The 21,292-nt window shown below is 46.3% G+C and overlaps 1 protein-coding gene across 1 annotated transcript in view; it reads left to right on the top strand.

The window, feature by feature from the left end:
* LOC137322207 (uncharacterized) overlaps window positions 1–18,122 on the top strand; it is a 32,847-nt gene extending 14,725 nt beyond the window's left edge. The window contains exon 4 of the mRNA XM_067985323.1: window positions 16,590–18,122. Coding sequence (XP_067841424.1) covers window positions 16,590–17,122 — 533 coding nt within the window. The 3' untranslated portion in view covers window positions 17,123–18,122. The remainder of the gene's footprint in view (window positions 1–16,589) is intronic.
* Window positions 18,123–21,292: the final 3,170 nt, after the last annotated feature.

Below are 21,292 nucleotides of genomic sequence, written 5' to 3'. Positions count from 1 at the left end.
GTTAATCCCGGGGATGAGGGGGCGGACATATGAGGAGAGGTTGAGTAGATTGGGACTCTACTCATTGGAGTTCAGAAGAATGAGAGGCGATCTTATTGAAACATATAAGATTGTGAAGGGGCTTGATCGGGTGGATGCGGTAAGGATGCTCCCAAGGATGGGTGAAACTAGAACTAGGGGGCATAATCTTAGAATAAGGGGATGCTCTTTCAAAACTGAGATGAGGAGAAACTTCTTCACTCAGAGGGTAGTAGGTTTGTGGAATTTGCTGCCCCAGGAAGCTGTGGAAGCTACATCATTAAATAAATTTAAAACAGAAATAGACAGTTTCCTAGAAGTAAAGGGAATTAGGGGTTACGGGGAGCGGGCAGGAAATTGGACATGAATTTAGATTTGAGGTTAGGATCAGATCAGCCATGATCTTATTGAATGGCGGAGCAAGCTCGAGGGGCCGATTGGCCTACTCCTGCTCCTATTTCTTATGTTCTTATCCCGTATGCCTTTTTTACCACCTTATCTAACTGTCCTGCTACCTTCAGGGATCTGTGGACATGCACTCCAAGGTCCCTCTCTTCCTCAAAACCTCTCAGTATCCTCACATTTATTGTGTATTCCCTTGCCTTGTTTGCCCTCCCCTAATGCATTACCTCACACTTCTTCGGATTGAATTCCATTTGCCACTTTTCTGCCCACCTGACCAGTTCATTGATATCTTCCTACAGCTTTCCTCCTCACTATCAACCACACAGCCAATTTTTGTGTCATCTGCAAACTTCTTAATCATGCCCCCTACATTTATGTCTAAATCATTGATATATATCACAGAATGCAAGGGACCTAGTACTGAACCCTGCGGAACCCCACTGGAAACAGCCTTCTAGTCACAAAAACACCCATTGACCATTAATCTTTGCTCCCTGCCACTGCGCCAATTTTGGATCCATCTTGCCACTTTCCCTTGGACCCCATGGGCTTTTACTTTCCTGACCAGTCTGCCATATGGGACCTTGTCAAAGCCTTGCTAAAATCCATGTAGACTACATCAAACTCGCTATGCTCATCGACCCTCCTTGTCACCTCCTCAAAAAATTCAATCAAGTTAGTCAGACACAACCATCCCTAAAGAAATCTATGCTGACTGTCCTTGATTACTCCATGCCTTTCTAAATGACGATTAATCCTGTCCCTCAGAATTTTTACCAATAATTTGCCCACCAGATTCGGCTGACTGGCCTGTAATTACTTGGTCTATTCCTTTCTCCCTTTTTCAACAACGGTATAATGTTAGCAGTCCTGTGGCATCACACCTGTAGCCAGGGACGATTGGAAAATGATGGTCAGAGCCTTCGTTATTTCCTCCCTTGCTTCTGTTAACAGCCTGGGATACATTTCATTCGGGCCTGGTGATTTATCTACTTTCAAAGATGCTATCCCCTTAATACTTCCTCGCTATGTTTCTTCCATCCAATATTTCCGCTCCTCCTCCTTTTGTGAAGACAGACCAAAGTATTCATTAAGAACTATACCCATGTCTTCCACCTCCACACACAGTTTACCCTTTTGGTCTCTAACAGGCCCTAATCTTTCCTTAGTTATCCTCTTGCTCTTTATGTATTTATAAAACATCTTTGGGTTTTCCTTAATTTTACTTGCCAGTATTTTTTCATGCCCTCTCTTTGCTTTCCTAATTTCCTTTTTAATTTCACCCTTGCATTTTCTGTATTCCTCTAGGCTTTCTGCAGTATTGAACTCTCGGTATCTGACATAAGCTTCCCTTTCCTTATCCTACCCTGTGTGCTCCTTGACATCCAGGGAGCTCTAGATTTGGGAATCCTACCTTTTCTCTTTGTGGGAACATATTTGCTCTGAACCCTCACTATCTCCTCCTTGAATGCCTCCCACTGGTCTGACACTGATTTATCTTCAAGTAAGAACATAAGAAATAGGAGCAGGAGTAGGCCATACTGCCCCTCGAGCCTGCTCCACAATTCAATCAGATCATGGCTGATCTTCGACCTCAACTTCACTTTCCCACCCAATCCCATATTCCTTGATTCCCCTAGAGTCCAAAAATCTATCCATCTCAGCCTTGAATATATTCAATAACTCAGCATCCACAGCCCTCTGCGTAGAGAATTCCAAAGGTTCACAGCCCTGTGTGTAAAGAAATTCCTCCTCAGCCTTGACTAGCCAACCCCTTATCCTGCAACTATGCTCCCTAGTTCCAGACTCTCTAGCCAGGGGAAACAATCTGTCAGCATCTACCCTGTCAAGCCCCCTAATAATCTTATATATTTCAACGAGATCACCTCTCATTCTTCTAAACTCCAGAGAGATTCTTATTTTCTAGCCTTTGTTTCCTCTGCCTTCCAAACTTGCTTCCTAATTTTCTGCCTTCCATTTTCAGCTCTGCTTCTCTCCCTTTCTGAATCTACGCTCAGGTTCCCATCCCCCTGCCAAGCTATTTTAAACCCTCCCCATCAGCACTAGGAGAGGCAATATAAACTAAATGGTACAATTTTAAAGGGGGTGCAGGAACAGAGAGACTTGGGGGTGCACATACACAAACCTTTGAAGGTAGCAGGGCAAGTTGAGAAGGCTGTTAAAAAAGCATATGGGATCCTGGGCTTTATTAATAGAGGCATAGAGTACAAAAGAAAGGAAGTTATAAAGCTGCAAACTTCTTAATCATGCCCCCTACATTTATGTCTAAATCATTGATATATATCACAGAATGCAAGGGACCTAGTACTGAACCCTGCGGAACCCCACTGGAAACAGCCTTCTAGTCACAAAAACACCCATTGACCATTAATCTTTGCTCCCTGCCACTGCGCCAATTTTGGATCCATCTTGCCACTTTCCCTTGGATCCCATGGGCTTTTACTTTCCTGACCAGTCTGCCATATGGGACCTTGTCAAAGCCTTGCTAAAATCCATGTAGACTACATCAAACTCACTATGCTCATCGACCCTCCTTGTCACCTCCTCAAAACCTTTATAAAGCACTGGTTAGGCCTCAGCTGGAGTATCATGTTCAATTCTGGGCACCACACTTTTGGAAGGATGTCAGGGCCTTAGAGATGGTGCAGAAGAGATTTACCAGAATGGTGCTAGGGAGGAGGGACTTCAGTTAAGTGGAGAGACTGGAAAAGTTGGGATTGTTCTCCTTAGAACAGAGAAGATTAAGGGAGGTTTGATAGAGGTGTTCAAAATCATGAAGAGTTTTGATACAGTAAATAAGGAGAAACTGTTTCCAGTGGCAGAAGGGTTGGTAACCAGAGGACACAGATTTAAGGTGATTGTCAAAAGAGCCAGAGGCGACATGAGGAAACATTTTTTTAAGCAGCGAGTTGTAATGATCTGGAATGCACTTCATGAAAGGGTGGTGGAAGCAGATTCAATAATAACTTTCAAAAGGGAACTGGATAAATACTTGAAGGGGAAAATTTCCAGGGCAATGGGGAAAGAGCTGGGGAATGAGAATAATTGGACAGTTCTTTCAAAGAACCGGCACAGGCATGATGGGCTGAATGGCCTCCTCCTGTGCTGTACCTACTATGATACTATTATATTAAGATAAAATGAAAAACGAGGGATAGAGTGGGGCTACTGAGATTGGGATTGGGTTTGTCGTCATCATTTCATCGATGCTTCAAGCTGACTCCACCCTATCTGTAAATCAACTTCATCCACCACGGGGCCTCTGATTTTAACTTTGGGCTCTCTCTTATTATCTCCTTCCTAATCTCCATTTATAACCAGGACATATTTGTCCTAATCTTTGTCATGACTTTAACCTGAGTTTCCTTGTGTCATGGCTGCTGCTCTGGACCCAAGCCCATTACTTCTATCTCCCTTTTCCTTCTCCTCTTTACCGCTCTTGGGTCCTTCTCTCTTGTTTCCTCACCTTCCTGTTACCCACTCATGCCTCCTTTCATTTCTCCCCTCTCACTTTGCCCCACAAACCCCTACCCCAAAACCTTCACTACTCCTCGACCTTCCTGCTCATCTGTCGCCGGCCCAGGCTTGACTTCCTCTTGGATAAGCCTACCGCTTCCCTCTGTGCCTCTCTTGGCATTCTCCGAAGAGCCCATTGAGACACTCGTCGCTCCCTCCTCCTACTCTCTCGCCGAGCTTCCCACCCAGGGTACTCGCTGGGGCCTAATCTTACCAACCTCTTTTCTGTCCAAATCACCCCCCCCACCGCTGACCCTGTCAGCAGATCCACTAACACCGCAGCTCCCTCCAGACTGTCTGTTCACTTACGAACAAGGTCCTTGCCAGCTTATTGAGGAAGGTTGACATCATGGCCATGATGGAATCCTGTTCCATTACTAAAACTTCCCCGCCTGGCTATACCTTCCACCACTGCCCAACCCACCACGTTGGCAGTGTGGCCTTAATCACAAATTCTCACCTTGGTCTGTCCCCCTACTCCTCTGGCATGTTCTCCTTTGAGCATCTCAACTTGCTCCACACCTCTAGCCTTTCCTTCAAAATCCTCGTTCTGTACTGCCCACCCAAGTAGCACATTAAGTTTCTTACCACTGCTTTCCTCCCTCAGCTTCTGCACCGAGCAACTTTTCATCCTCTGCGATTTCAACCTCCATCTCAACTCACCTTGCCCTCTGAATTCACCAGTCACCTGTCCTCCCTCTATATAAACACTCCTACCCATATTCACAGTCACCCCCTTGACCTTGCCATCTCACGTGGCCTCTCGATTCTCATTGTCGCAATCAGAGACAAGGCCATCTCTGATCACTTCCTTGTATCCCTCACCACTCACATCCCCCTCCCCCCCACTTCCTTCTGCATCCGACCCTGGTAAAATCTCCCCCCCAAGTCACTTACAACAGCACTTTCGGACTTCAGTTAAGTGGAGAAGCTGGGGTTGTTCTCATTAGAACGGAGAAGATTAAGGGGAGATTTGATTGAGGTGTTCAAAATCATGAAGGGTTTTGATAGAGTAAATAAGGAGAAACTGTTTCCAGTGGCTGAAGGGTTGGTAACCGGAGGATACAGATTTAAGGTGATCGGCAAAAGAGGCTACATCAGGAAACATTTTTTTACGCAGCGAGTTGTAATGATCTGGAATGCACTTCATGAAAGGGGGGGGGGGTTGGAAGCAGATTCAATAATAACTTTCAAAAGGGAATTTACAGGACTATGGGGAATGAGAATAATTGGATAGTTCTTTCAAAGAACCAGCACAGACACAATGGGCCGAATGGCGGCCTCCTGTGCTGTACCTACTATGATACTCTGATAAAACTGCTCACTACTCCAGGATCATCCTGGAATGCAAAGATAATACCTGACTTCTTTTCTCCACTGCCAACCATCTCTCCCCTGCCCCCTCCACCAAGTACGAGGAGCTCATGGACTTCTTTGTCAATAAGATTGAGACCATCCAGTCAGCTGCCTCTGCCTCATCCCTCTCTTCCCCTAACTCACTAAGCCAAGGTAGATCTGAACACGCATCTTTCTATAGTTTTTCTCTGATCTCCCCTCATGTCCTCTCCAAGCTTATCTTGTCCATGAGACCCACCTCCTGCTGTCTCCACCCTATTCCCACTAAACTGCTGACCATCCAACTTCCCTTTCTGCCCCCTTGCTAGTTGATATTGTAAATGGTTCCCTTTCCTCAAGTAGTGTCCTATTCCCTTTCATATCTGCTATCATCGCCCCCTCCTCAAAAAACCCACCGTTGTCCCCTGTCCTTGCAAATTACCGCCCCATCGCCTAACTCCCTTTCCTCTCCAAAGTCTTTGAACGTATTGATGCCTCCCAAATCCATGCCCATCTTTCCAGCAACTGCACGTTTTAACCTCACCAATCAGGTTTCCACCTCTGCCACAACACTGAAATGGTCCTAATCAGTGTCACGATTTACATCCACTGTGATTGTGACCATGGTAAACTATCCCTTCTCATCCTTCTCGACCTGTATGCAGCCTTTGACATGGTTGACCAAACCATACTCCTCCAATGCCTTTCCTCTGTTGTCCAGCTGGGTGGGACTGCCCTTGCCTGGTTCCACTCTTACTTATCCAGTTGTAGCCAGAGAATCTCCTGTAATGACTTCACTTCCGCCCCGCACCGTTACCTCTGGAGTCCCCAAATGATCTATTCTTGGTCCCCTATTACTCATCTGCATACTGCCCCTTGGTGACATTATCCGAAGACATGTCAGGTTCTACATTTACGCTGATGATACGCAGCTCTACCTGACCACCACATCCCTCAACCTTTCCACTGCTTCTGTGTTGTCAGATTGCTTGTCCGACATCCAGTCTGGCATATGCCTCCAATTTCCTCCAATTAAACAACGGGAAGACCGAAGCCATTGTCTTCAGCCCCCACCACAAACACCGTTCCCTAGTCATCAATTCCATCCCGCTGAATGATCACTGCCTCAGGCTGAACCAGACCGTTCGCAACTTTGGTGTTCTGTTTCACCCTGAGCTTCATCCTCTCCCATCAGAAAGTCCATCTCCGTAATATCACCTGTCTCTGTCCCGGCCTCAGCCCATCTGCTGCTGAAACCCTCCCATGCTTTTGTTACCTCCACACTCGACTATTGCAAAGCTCTCCTGGCCGACCTCCCATTTTCCACCCTCCGTAAACTTGAGCTAATCCAAAACTCTGCTGCCTGTATCCTAACTTGCACCAAGTCTTTTTCACCCATCACACCTGTGCTCGCTGCCCTACATTTGCTCCCGTTCCACCAACACTTAGATTTTAAAATTCTCATCCTCATGTTCAATTCCCTCCATGGCCTTGCCCCTCCCTATCTGTGTAACCTCCTCCAGCCCTGCAACCCTCCGAGAACTGTATGTTCTCCAATTCTGGCCTCTTGTACGTCCCCCACTTCCTTTGCCCCACAATTGGCGGCCGTGCCATCAGCTCTGTAGGCCCCAAGCTCTGAAATTCCCTCCCCAAAACTCTTCACCTCTTTTTTCTCCTTTAAGACACTGCTTAAAACCTACTTCTTTGCCAAGCATTTGGTCACCTGTCCTAATGTCTCCTTTGGCTCGGTGTCAATATTTGCCTGATTACGCGCTAAAGTGCCTTGGGACATTTTAAAGGCGCTATATAAATACAAGGGGCTCGATGTTACCAGGGCTGCGGGTTCGCGGCGGGGGGGCTATTGGGCGCATGGGTAATGCGCCCGGTGAAATTAGTCAGCCACCCGCGCGATCGCAGCCCAATTGGATCCATTTACCTGGTCTTCCGGGTTCCCCACTGCTGATCTGCGCGTCGGGCGGGCTGCGCATGCGCAATAAGATCTGTCAGCTGGAGGAGCTCTATTTAAAGGGGCAGTCCTCCACTGACAGATGCTGCAACAAATAGAAAGAATTACAGCATGGAGCAGCCCAGGGGGAAGGCTGCTCCCAGTTTAATGATGCCTCACTCCAGGTATCAATAGATGGGGTGAGGAGGAGGGGGAGGACAGAGATCTTCCCTCCGGCGGGCGGGAGGAAGCGGCCTGCCTCTGCCATCAGGAAGGCCTGGCTCGAGGTGGCAGAGGAGGTCACCTGCACCACCAACATATCGCCCACCTGTATACAATGCAGGAGGCGCTCCAATGACCTCAGTAGGTCAGCCAAAGTGAGTACACTTACTCATTCCCCTACACTCCATCTGCCACATCACCGCCCCACCCGACACCTCCTTCTGCACTGCCAAGACTACTCTGTCACATCACCCCTCATACCCACTCAAACCTCAACCTCATCTTACCTGCACTTACTCACCTCGCCAGTACTCATCCTGCCACTACCACTCAACCCAATCCTCATACAATCTCATGGCTCTATCTCATACTCGCCCTCTCGAGCATCTCTTTCACGATCAGCCTCACTCAACCTGCCACTACCTGTGCTGCAGCCACAGGGCATGCATCACATATGTGCAGTAGGCAGCGTAAGGCAAACGTGTTGTGAGCATGAAGGGGATGCACAAGGGTGTTGAGGGTTTGTCATGGTTTTTACTTATATTGAATTTCTGACCAACTCACATTACATATTATATTGGCACCACTACTGCCATGTCTTTGCGAGTCTTGTCTGGTTTGTGCAATAATGCCCTTTCCTGAGGATCACAATGAAGGCCCACAACTGATGCCACCCATTGTGTCACTGCAGAGTGGGTGTAGGTGTATTTGCAGGGCTCATTTGTGCAGACGGCTGAGAGACGTCGGCGATGTCCCCGGTGGCACCCTGGAAGGATGCGGAGGAGAAGTTGTTGAGGGCAGTGGTGACTTTGACAACGACAGGTAAGAAGATGGTGCTCGGGCCAGCCAGGAGCAGCTTGGCATGAAGGAGGCTGCAGATGTCCACGACTACTTGTCGGGTGACTCTGAGCCTCCGTATGCACTGCTGCTCAGAGAGGTCCAAGAAGCTGAGCCTCGGTCTGTGGACCCTGTGGCGAGGGTAGTGCCCTCTACGACGCATCTCTCTCTGCGGTTGCCCTCCCTCCTGCTGTACAGGTGGATGTGTCACAGCACTCTGTTCTGGAGCTCCACGTGTCAGAGGTGGACGGCGTGGATGGCGAGGCTGGTGATGCTGTTTGCCCTCCGAGGAGGTCATGACTGCAGCTACGGCGGACCCCATCCGGAAGATGTACATCTGAGGGGGTCCGCAAGGTAGGTACATGTCTCTGGACCCCGGGGTAAGTGTGCAAGTTGGTGACTTTGATTGTCAGGAGGAGGGTGGTGGAGGCCAAACTTTGTCCCAAGTGACAGAGTGGCCTCCTGCAATGAGTGAGGGTCTCCCCTCCCCCCCCCCCCCCCCCCCGCCCACCTGTCAAATGGACCTTTGCAGCTGCCACAGTCTGACAGCTGCAACAGGTCCATTTGAACTGGGAGTGTTTCCCCCAGTATGGGAAACAGTCCCAGTTTGCTATAAAATCCCACCCCTCCACCTGAACAAGCAAAATAAATACCTTCAAGTGGAACCCTGCTGGCTTTAATTGCCTGCGGGATTCCCACCAGCGGGAGCTGCGCGCGCACGCCGGCGCGTCAGTGGGGAACCCGGAAGAGGGCGGGTTGGAGCCGGGCTCCGGACCCGCTCCGGGATTCTCCGATTTTCGGAGCCCCCCCCACCAGGAACGCACCTGATAGCGGGTGCTAAAATGATGCCCAAGTTGTTGTTAAGTGATGGCTACATAGGTTGCAAAGGTGAGAAATAAGTTTTTTGCCTCAGTTTTTACCAAAGAGGAGATAGGTTACACATCTTATCTGTAAAGGGAACTAGGGGGCATTGCGGAGCTAAGTTAACACTTTTCACATTACTACCAGCATGGTTGCTGAACAGTTGTGCAAACTTAAGGTGAATAAATCTCGGGCCAGATAAGATGCATTCGAGGACTCTTAAGGAAATAAGGAAGGAAATTGCAGAAACTCTGGAACCAGCCTAAGCTCGGTGGTGGGCAAATTATTGGAAAAAATTCTGAGGGACAGTATTAATCGTCATTTATAAGGGCATGGATTAATCAAGGACAGTCGGCATGGAACGGTCCCCGTGGATTGGAAGGTAGCAAATGTAACCCCGCTATTCAAGAAAGGAGGGAGAGAAAACAGGGAACAATAGGCCAATTAGCCTGACATCAGTAGAAGGGAAAATGTTAGAATCTATTATGAAGGACATAGTAACTGGGCACTTAGAAAATCATAATATGATTAAGCAGAGTCAACAGGGTTTTATGAAAGGGAAATTGTGTTTGACAAATCTATTAAGAGTTTTTTTTAAGAACATAAGAAATAGGAGCAGCAGTAGGCCATACAGCCCCTCAAGCCTGCTCCACCATTCATTAAGACCATGGCTGATCTTCGACCTCAACTCCACTTTCCCACCCAATCCCCATATCCCTTGATTCTCCTAGAGTCCAAAAATCTATCCATCTCAGCCTTGAATATATTCACTCAGCATCCACAGCCCTTTGGGGTAGAGAATTCCAAAGATTCACAACTCTGAGTGAAGAAATTCCTCCTCATCTCAGTCTTATATGGCCGACCCCTTATCCTGAGACTATGTCCCCTAGTTCCAGATTCTCCAGCCAGTGGAAACAACCTCTCAGCATCTACCCTGTCAAGGCTCCTTAGAATCTTACATGTTTCAATGAGATCACCTCTCATTCTTCTAAACTTCAGAGAGTATGGGCTTCATTTTAGCACCCGCTATCGGGTGCGTTCCTGGTGGGGGGGCTCCGAAAATCGGTGAATCCCGGAGCAGGTCGGGAGCCCGGCTCCAACCCGCCCACTTCCGGGTTCCCCACAGACGCGCCGGCGTGCGCGCGCAGCCCCCGCATGTGGGAATCCCGCAGGCAATTAAAGCCAGCGGGGTTCCACTTAACAGTATTTACCTTGGTATTTCAGGTCATTAACAGATCTGATTAAGTGAATATGTGAGGAGGGGTGGGATTTTATTGACAACTGGGACTGTTTCCCATACTGGGGGAAGCACTCCCAGTTCAAATGGACCTGTTGCAGCCACCAGCCTGTGGCAGCTGCAGAGGTCCATTTGACAGGGGCGGGAAGACCCTCACTCATTGCAGGAGGCCACTCTGTCACTTGGGACAAAGTTTGGCCTCCACCACCCTCCTCCTGACAATCAAAGTCACCAACTTGCACACTTACCCCGGGGTCCAGAGACATGTACCGACCTTGAGGACTCCCTCAGATGTACATCTTCCGGATGGGGTCCGCCGTAGCTGCAGTCATGACCTCCTCGGAGGGCGAACAGCATCACCAGCCTCGCCGTCCACCTCTGACACGTGGAGCTCCACAACAGATTGCTGTGACACATCCACCTGTACAGCAGGAGGGAGGGCAACCGCAGAGAGAGATGCGTCGCAGAGGGCACTACCCTCGCCACAGGGTCCACAGACCGAGGCTCAGCCTGCTGGACCTCTCTGAGGAGCAGTGCACACGGAGGCTCAGAGTCACTCGACATGTAGTCGTGGACATCTGCAGCCTCCTTCATGTCGAGCTGCTCCCGGTTGTCCCGAGCACCTTCTTCTTACCTGTCGCTGTCAAAGTCACCACTGCCCTCAACAACTTCTCCTCCACATCCTTCCAGGGTGCCACCGGGGATATCGCCGACGTCTCTCAGTCGTCTGCACAAAAGAGCCCTGCAAATACACCTACACCCACTCTGCAGTGACACAATGGGTGGCATCAGTTGTGGGTCTTCATTGTGATCCTCAGGAAAGGGCATTATTGCACAAACCAGACAAGATTTGCAAAGACGTGGCAGTAGTGGTGCCAATATAATATGTAATGTGAGTTGGTCAGAAATTCAATATAAGTAAAAACCATGACAAACCCTCAACACCCTTGTGCATCCCCTTCATGCTCACAACACGTTTGCCTTACGCTGCCTACTGCACATATGTGATGCATGCCCTGTGGCTGCAGCACAGGTAGTGGCAGGTTGAGTGAGGCTGACTGTGAAAGAGATGCACGAGAGGGTGAGTATGAGGATTGGGTTGAGTGGTAGTGGCGGGATGAGTACTGGTGAGGTGAGTAAGTGCAGGTAAGATGAGGATGAGGTTTGAGTGGGTATGAGGGGTGATGTGACAGAGTAGTGTTGGCAGTGCAGGAGTTGTGGGGTGGGGGCAGTGATGTGGCAGATGGAGTGTAGGGGAATGAGTAAGTGTACTCACTTTGGCTGACCTACTTAGGTCATTGTAGCGCCTCCTGCACTGTATGCAGTGGGCGATATGTTGGTGGTGCAGGTGACCTCCTCTGCCCCCTCGAGCCAGGCCTTCCTGGTGGCAGAGGCAGGCCACTTCCTCCCGCCCGCTGGGAGGAAGATCTCTGTCCTCCCCCTCCTCCTCACCCATCTAATGATACCTGGAGTGAGGCATAATTAAACTGGGAGCAGCCTTCCCCCTGGGCTGCTCCATGCTGTTATTTTTCCTATTTGTTGCAGCATCTGTCGGTGGAGGACTGCCCCTTTAAATAGAGCTCCTCCAGCTGACAGAGCTTACTGTGCATGCGCAGCCCGCCCGACGCGCAGATCAGCAGTGGGGAACCCCGGAACAAGAGGTAAGTGGATCCAATTGGGCTGCGATCGCGCGGGTGGCTGACTAATTTCACCGGGCGCATTACCCACGCGCCCAATAGCCCCCCCCCCCCCGCCGCGAACCCGCAGCCCTGCTAACATCGAGCCCTATAAGTCCGTTCTACTCAATCTCTCATCATAGGACAACCCTCTGATCCCAAGAATCAATCTAGTGAACCTTTGTTGCACCGCTTTGTACCGTCAGCAAACTTGAATACATTACACGAGGTCCCTTCATCTAAATCATTAATATAGATTGTAAACAGCTGAGGCCCAAGCACTGATCCTTGCAGCACCCCACTAGTTACAGTCTGCTAACCTGATAATGACCCATTTATCCCTACTCTCTGTTTTCTGTCCATTAACCAATCCTCTATCCAAGCTAATATATTACCCCCAACCCCATGAGCCCTTATCTTGTATAACAACCTTTTGTGTGGCACCTTATCAAATGCCGTTTGAAAATCCAAATATACTACATCCACTGGTTCCCCATTATCTCCTGCTAGTTACAGCATCAAAAATCTCTAATAAATTTGTCAAACACGATTTCCCTTTCATAAAACCATGTTGACTCTGCCTAATCATATTATGATTTTCTAAGTGCCACTTCCTTCATAATGGATTCCAGCATTTTCCCCGAGGACTGATGTCAGGCTAACTGGTCTGTAGTTCCGTGTTTTCTCTCTCCCTCCTTTCTTGAATAGCAGGGTTACATTTGCTACCTTCCAATCTGCTGGGACCGTTCAAGAATACAGGGAACTTTGGAAAATCAAAACCACTATCTCTGCAGCCACCTCTTTTAGAACCCTAGGATGTAGGCCATCAGGGCCAGGGGATTTGTAGGCGTTTAGTCCCATTAATTTCTCCAGTACTTCTTCCTTTACTAATAATTGCTTTAAGTTCCTCACTGTCATTAGACGCTTGGTTCCCCACTATTTCTGGTATGTTTTTTGTGTTTTCTACTGTGAAGACAGATACAAAATATTTGTTTAACATCTCTGCCATTTCCTTATTCCCCATTATAATTTCTCCTGTCTCAGCCTCTAAGGGACCCACATTTACTTTTGCTAATCTCTTCCTTTTTATATACTTGTAGAAGCCCTTACAGTCTGTTTTTGTATTTCTTGCTAGTTTACTCTCATATTCAATTTTCTTCCTCTTTATCAATTTCTTGGTTAGCCTTTTTAATAGTCTGACAATTAACTTTATTATTGTTTCAAAACATTCACCTTGAGACTACATACAGAGCAGTACACACTACAGGAAGGATGTGATCGCTTTGGAGAGGGTGCAGAGGAGATTCACCAGGATGTTACCAGGGCTGGAGCGCTTCAGCTATGAAGAGAGACTGGGAAGATTGGGTTTGTTTTCCTTGGAGCAGAGGAGGCTGAGGGGGGACATGATTGAGGTGTACAAAATTATGAGGGGAACAGATAGGATGGATACTAAGGAGCTTTTTCCCTTCGTTGAGGGTTCTATAACAAGGGGACATAGATTCAAGGTAAAAGGCGGGAGGTTTAGAGGGGATTTGAGAAAGAACTTTTTCACCCAGAGGGTGGTTGGAGTCTGGAACTCACTGCCTGAAAGGGTTGTGGAGGCAGGAACCCTCACAACATTCAAGAAGCATTTGGATGAGCACTTGAAATGCCATAGCATACAAGGCTACGGACCAAATGCTGGAATATGGGATTAGAGTAGACAGGGCTGATGGCCGGCGCGGACACGATGGGCCGAAGGGCCTCTATCCGTGCTGTATGACTCTATGACAGTACATGCAGTTCTACATCTAGAAACTTACATGTAAAGAACTTCAAGGGAATCGTGAGCGATGTCTATCCAGTCCATTCACAGAAGCTCTCCTTGAAGCTGGTCAAATTTCCTACTGAATGAAGCTTTGTAAATTTTTATACCATTTTAAAAACAAGCTTTAATTATCTCATCCTTGTGAGTTTAACTTTGTTGGTTGTTTTATGACCCTTAGGTCATTGAACAGATTGCTGGATGTACAACCCCATCCTGGTCAATATGCTGTTGCATTTTCATCTCAGCAATCTTTGCTTCCTTTGTTTGATCTTCCCAAACTATAGTTTTTTGTCCTGGAGTGTCATTGTGATCAAAAGATAAGATCTGCCAGCATACAGGTCAAACCAATTTTGATTCACTCATGTGGTTTAATCATAATGGCTACATCAGCTGTCTTTGTTCTGTATTAAAATGATGTAAAAACATATCTATATTCTTACATTGCATTCTCCAACAATGCATACACAGCACACCCTGTGTCTGTGCCATTTGATGACACTTTCAGTAGCCCAATGGGACCACTTGAATAAAACATACATCATAATTACCACCCCAGAAATGATTCTCTATTGTTCAGGTAAATCCCTTCTCTGTTCTCTCATGAAGACTCTTTTCTTGCTTCTCTCACACTCCCGGACAGGACACAACAAAAATTGTCATCTGATGGATAATCCATTTCTCATTTCTATACTCCAAACTTTCTATCTCTCCCAGCCAAAAATGTTTTTGTTTCTCTATATTTCATCACTACTACTATGGTCAGTGTTGAGAATACTCTAACCACACTGCAGTCTCCTCATTCTTTTCTAGGACCTCAATACTGTGGAACTCTTCACCACCCTACAACATACAGGCTGTTAAGACCTAAGCTCCTACTCTGTTTATCTATGGTAATATCCTGCACCAAGGCCCTGGTCTCTACACCAAGGTTTCTCAATTTAGAAGTATCACTCATTATGGTTTAAAACTTATGAATGTTAATTTTAAACAGAAACACCACTCCAAATATTTAAAGCAGTTTACTATCTGTGTTATTCTTGCTGCTAATAATGTCACTCCTAAAATTTCCCTGATGTTGACAGTCCTGCAGCAAACTTTAATATCATCTGCACAACAATTGGAAAATGACTAAGGGGCAAAAAATTATAAAAGGAAATGAGCATCCGTTACAGATTTCTGATATATAGTAAGAGCGGTCTTATAATGCTTCTGGTCTAATGATCCACTTTTTCTTGGATGTGTTTCCGTTATATTTCTCCTGTTTATGATGATGATGATGATGAAGTAGGGTGGGAGAAGGCTCGTATGGAGCATAAACACCGACATGGACCAGTTGGGGCGAATGGTCTGTTTCAGTGCTTTAAATTCTGTGCTTTAAATTCTTTGTAATTTTGTTCAGGTACTGTACAATATGGTAATGTGTGACATATGCCCAACCATCTTCAGCTGCTTCATCAATGACCTTCCCTCCATCATAAGGTCAGAAATGGGGATGTTTGCTGATGATTGCACAGCGTTCAGTTCCATTCGCAACCCCTCAGATAATGAAGCAGTCCGTGCCCGCATGCAGCAAGACCTGGACAACATCCAGGCTTGGGCTCATAAGTGGCAAGTAACCTTCGTGCCAGACAAGTGCCAGGTAATGACCATCTCCAACGAGAGAGTCTAACCACCTCCCCTTGACATTCAACGGCATAAACATCGCCGAATCCCCCACCATCAACATCCTGAGGGTCACCATTGACCAGAAACTTAACTGGACCAGCCACATAAATACTGTGGCTACAAGAGCAGGTCAGAGGCTGGGTATTCTGCAGCGAGTGACTCACTTTCTGACTCCCCAAAGCCTTTCCACCATCTGCAAGGCACAAGTCAGGAGTGTGATGGAATGCTCTCCACTTGCCTGGATGAGTGCAGCTCCAACAACACTCAAGAAGCTTGACACCATCCAGGACAAAGCAGCCCGCTTGATTGGCACCCCATCCACCACCCGAAACATTCACTCCCTTCACCACCAGCACACCGTGGCTGCAGTGTGTACCATCCGCTGGATGCACTGCTGCAACTCGCCAAGGCTTCTTCGACAGCACCTCCCAAACCCGCAACTTCTACCACCTAGAAGGACAAGAGCAGCAGGTACATGTGAACACCACCACCTGCACGTTCCCCTCCAAGTCACACACCATCCCGACTTGGAAATATATCGCCGTTCCTTCATCGTCGCTGGGTCATAATCCTGGAACTCCCTTCCTAACAGCACTGTGGGAGAACCATCACCACACGGACTGCAGCGGTTCAAGAATGCGGCTCACCACCACCTTCTCAAGGGCAATTAGGGATGAGCAATAAATGCCGGCCTCACCAGCAACGCCCACATCCCATGAACGAATAAAAAAAACCTCCTGTTTAAATCCCCTCACTTTTCCCAGCTGAAAACTCACTGTTCTGGGGTCTCAAGTGAATTATTTCCCCCTCAAGCCCTTTGTTCTTTTTACCTACTTTGGTCGCTGCTTTCCCACTTCTGCAGCTCTCTAAAAGAACTTGTCCCCACGCAGAACGAGAGGGGGCGAAAGAGAGACAGAAAACTAACACGAGGTTCCGGGTAGGCGCTTACCCGACGATCTTTACGTGTTGCGATTCAAATGACGCAATTTCCGTTCTGTTCCTTCTCTTTGTCTCGCGCTGTGGAGTGATCAGCGCCATTTTAAGCTCCTGCTTTGTCGAGTGAAGTACGCATTAACCTCGTCAAGATGTCCGATGAAGGAAAGCTGTTCGTCGGAGGCCTCAATTTCGACACGGACGAGCAGGCCCTGGAAGAGCAGTTCTCTAAGTACGGCCAGATCTCCGAGGTGCGAGTGATCAAGGACAGGGACACCCAAACGTCCCGCGGTTTCGGCTTCATCACCTTCGAGAACACGGAGGACGCCCGGGACGCGCTGATGGCGATGAACGGAAAATCCATCGACGGGCGGCAGATCCGGGTGGGCCACGCGGAGAAAAAGGCGGGAGGTGGACGCGGCTACGGTGGAGGCCGCGGCGGTGGCGGTAGCGGCGGCTATAGCAACCGCAGGAGAGGCGGCGGCGGTTACTGGGATAACGATAGGAGCGGCGGCTATGGCGGCGGCGGCCGGTATGATTCGGGAGACCGCGACAACTACTACTCGGGTGGGTACAAGAGCCAGAGCGGATACGGCGGCGGCGGCAGCAGTTACGGAAGTCGCTCTTACAGGGACTATGACTGATCGAATCCAAAGAACCATTTCTGCCAGATTCAGGATCAAACTCACGCCTTGTTAATAAAACGGCTCTTGGAACCGCAGAAAGCCTCTGTATCTGAATTTGATTTGCCTGTTATGTTAAAATGCTAGAAAACCAGTTTCACCATTGTCATGATTAATCTTGTTACCTGTTGTTTAGTCTGGAGGGCTTCCTTAAGTCGGGCTTTCGACTTTGAGCCTCAAATGCTATGTCGTTTTCCATAATTTTTTTTAAAAGTAAGACCCACCGAGCCTTTTTTGTCATTTGGACATTGTATTGGCGATTTAAATCGCCACTGAGTCTCCTTCCGTGAGCTCCTTTTGGAATTTGTCGAAATCGTTTTGCTTTCTGGTGAGATTTTTCCACAATTCCATGCGGCGCAAAGAAAGAAAGAGAGCGGCAAAGCACTTAACTCTCACTCTCTGGCCGGGCATTACATCTACTTGTCTTTGGAAACCCGGACTGCCATTCTTAAGATGACTGGTCTCCGAGAATACGGATCGCTCGAGTTATTTTCTTGTAATCGACCGATTTTTGTTGAATTCGCTGTTTCCACTTGGCTTGAACATTTTTTAAAAAATTAAACGTCATGCTTTGTGGCTTTTAATGAATTTAAATTTCTTCACTTGGACAAGTGACATGGAACCTGTAGAAACCGTTATTTTTGGGGGGAAACCGTAAGTCTGAATGTTGCCAGCCAAGTGCTCCGAGTTATATTCCTTGTCACTGAAAAGTAATGAGATAGAACCACCTACACAGCAACTTTTTTCATGTAGCTTGTTACAAGACTCTTTGAAAGCAAACTGATCGTGGTCTTTTGTTTTAAAACTCATTTATTGAAAACTGTATACTGATTAAAAAGTCAATTGTCATTTTGTTGTACTTTCATCAACTGGCATGGTCCATTGGACAGAACGTTGCCACTTGGGAGACAAATCTTTGCCAGTGGATGTATCTGAATAAAATGCAGCTTCAGGAACACTAGTGACTTGTCTTTGTTATAAATCATTCAAATTCCCTCCAAGGAGATGAATCTGAAGATGATCCTTTTATGCCAAACTTGTCTCCTATTATTTGCCTTCTCTTTTAAATTATATATACTGACGATTTGAAGGTGGTGCTGGAGGAAACTGCAAGGACCAAGGTAAACGTTTGGACATTTTGTTTGGGATAGTCTTATATCTTTGATTAAAACCACCTCAAATATGCTATGCAGGCTCATATCTTCAGATGCTGTATCTGGTTGATACTATGAAATGATTGACTTAACAAAATGGTTATTTCCTGACCTAACACTATGAAACTGGTGATAACTTTTGTAATAAAAATTGTGAATTTTTTTAGTTTACAAGTATAAAAATCCAGCCCTGTGGCCTTTTTTCTTGCCATTTTTTGTCCCGTGTTACTGCAAAAGATACTGACTCCTTGCTGTGGTGGTGTTCATTGGGTTGCTTCTGGTACCTCATTGAAGTGCCCATTATTGAGCCTGGACAGTGTGTTAGCAAGCTGTTTTACTGTAGGAGTTATTGCAGCCAAGTCCAACCTGATGTCTACTTGCACACTTGAAGCAGTTGTAGCTGGATGTTAATTGGGTGAGAACCTTGACCAGTTGTACATCTACAGCACCCCAGCTGAGATTTGTTAACGCCAAAGGCTGAGAATCAAGTGTGTGGTTGAGATGCTGGTGGATTCACTTCTTTTAATGGAGGAAGATTCTGAGACTAAACACTAGGAGGTAAATTTCTTGTGGGCAAACCCATGAACTTAGCACATTTCAGGGGGAAATGTATGCTTGATTGTATGTAGAAATCAGAATTATGCCCAGGGCATTTAGCAAGCCAACAGGACTGCTGCTTATTATCATGGGAACTTAGTCTTTGTTATCTTGAATAAGTGAAATGTTGTAAGCCAGATAGTTTTAATGCCTTGTGTATTTAAAATGTACAAAAATACCAAGGGACTATTGGAAATAGACGATGGTCATGACATAGATCATATGTAGGATCTTCTCTGCCTCTAATGCTGTGATTTTATTTTTAAAAACAATTGTCTATTTGAAAATGCTGTACATTGTTTATATTCAAGGCCGATGTTTTACCCACCCTGGAATCTCCTATAATAAAAACAGAATTTAACATTGTTCACTAAACCAGTGGCCTTGTTTACCTCTTATGAGAGGCATGACTGAAGTGGGATTGTGTAGTTGCAGTAAGCTAAATGCCAGCTTTTCTCCTCCCCACCCCCCACTCAGTGAGTGGTTGGAAGGATGGTGTAGAAGAGAGTTTCAGATTTCTCGGGACATGGGCCATCGAAGTCTGTACAGATAGGATGGCCTTCACTTAAATTGGAGAGGCTCCCTTGTTGTGGAAAGAGTACGTAGGGCAGCGGGGAAGGGAAAATCTGCAGTAAGTTAGTGAGAAAAAAGACTAGCAGGATGGGGACTATTACCCAAATAAGATACGTATGCAAATACATGTAGCATAAGGAATAAAAAAAAACTTGAGTTAGCACAAATTTAGCTTAAAAGGGTTTGATACAGTATCCATTACATAGACTTGGCTACAAGCTGGGTGTGATTGGGAGCTAAATATTCCAGGATCTTTAGAAAGGAGGGGTAGTAACAATATTGATGAGACACAATTACAGCAGTAGAAGGGATTTGTGATGGTAATCAGGCAGTAGAAACACTGGGTAGTGTTAAGAAACAGCAAAGGATCCAACACATTGGTATAAGGTCCACTAACCTGAGGGGTGGCAGAGGAGATTTTGAAGTAAAAAGATCAGGGAAGCATGTAGTAAAAAAAAATGTGGTTATAATGTGAGATTTTAATTTTCACCAACTGGGAGAAGCAGAACTGCACAAGTAGTAAAAGCAATGAATTTCTAGAATGTATTTGAGAGTCTTCTAGGACAATGATTTAAAACCCACAAGAACAGGCTATACCAGCTTTAGGGATGAGTAACAAACCAGAATTAGTTAGTCTGATGGTACGAGAGCATGTTGTAACCAGTGATCATAACATGATTGAATTTGATATTAGGTTTGAGAGAAGGGAGAATCTCTAAGCAAGATTTTAAATTTAAGTAAGGCAGTCTTCAAAGGGATGAGATGAATTGACCACAATAAACTGCTGAACTGTTAATGGTTAAACCTGCAGACAAACAGTGGGAAGTAGTCAAAGAAATATTTGGTATGATACAAGACCAGTACGTAGGCAAAAGCTTCACGTGTATAGTTAACCACCCGTGGTCAACAAATGAGGTAAGAAACAGCATCAAGCTTAAACAAAAAGGCTTATACAAATGCAAGGAAAAGTGAATATCCTGCAGACTGAGAAAGCTATGTTAAAAAAAAAATGCGAAAAGGAAATAATAAAAAAAACTTGTAAGGTACATCAAAGCTAACAACATTTTTATAACCATTAAGCGAAAGAGTGTTTAATGGACCCCATTATAGACACATGTAGGTGAGTCTATAGTAAGCAATAAGGAAATGGAAGACTTGTTAAATGAGTACTTTGTATCTGTTTTCACAGTGGAGGAAGGGAACAAAATGTCAGCAGTACAACAGTCTACAGGACCTGATGGTTTCAATCCCAAAGTATTACAAGAAATAGGTGAGCAAATTGCTGATATGTTAGTCATTTTTCAAAGTTCAAGATTCAGGAATTGTGTGGTTGGATTGGAAAATTGCAAATATTGCTCCCTTTTTTTGAGAAACAAGGTAACAGGCTTGTCAATTTTCGTGGAGAAGCTACTGAAATCTATCAGTGATTGAGCACTTAGATAAGTATGAGCTGATGAGTGTCAGCATAGATTTGTGAAGGGTTGGTCATAGCATAGAGGATAGGGAGTGCATATGGATGTTGCCTATATGTACTTCCAGAAGGTTTAGCACAAGAGATTATTAACAAAAATGAAGTGCAGAGAGTTGGCGGTAAGCTTGGTAATTGGAAGGTAGGAGACCGAGAAGGGATAAAGGGAATGTACTTTGATTGTCAGGATGTGATCAGTGGTGTTCCCCAGGAATTTGTACTGGGGCCTCAGCTTGTCACCGTTTGTTAAGGACCTCGATCAGGGAAAATGGAGTCGTATATTGAAGTTTGTAGATGACACTGTTAGGAGGCACATTATGTTGTGTAGATAGCAGCAGG

The sequence above is a fragment of the Heptranchias perlo genome, chromosome 5 (assembly GCF_035084215.1).
Source record: "Heptranchias perlo isolate sHepPer1 chromosome 5, sHepPer1.hap1, whole genome shotgun sequence".
In the NCBI taxonomy this organism is placed as follows: Eukaryota; Metazoa; Chordata; class Chondrichthyes; order Hexanchiformes; family Hexanchidae; genus Heptranchias; species Heptranchias perlo.
The sequence above is the reverse complement of the archived record's forward strand: the minus strand, read 5'-3'. Positions and strand labels throughout refer to the sequence as shown.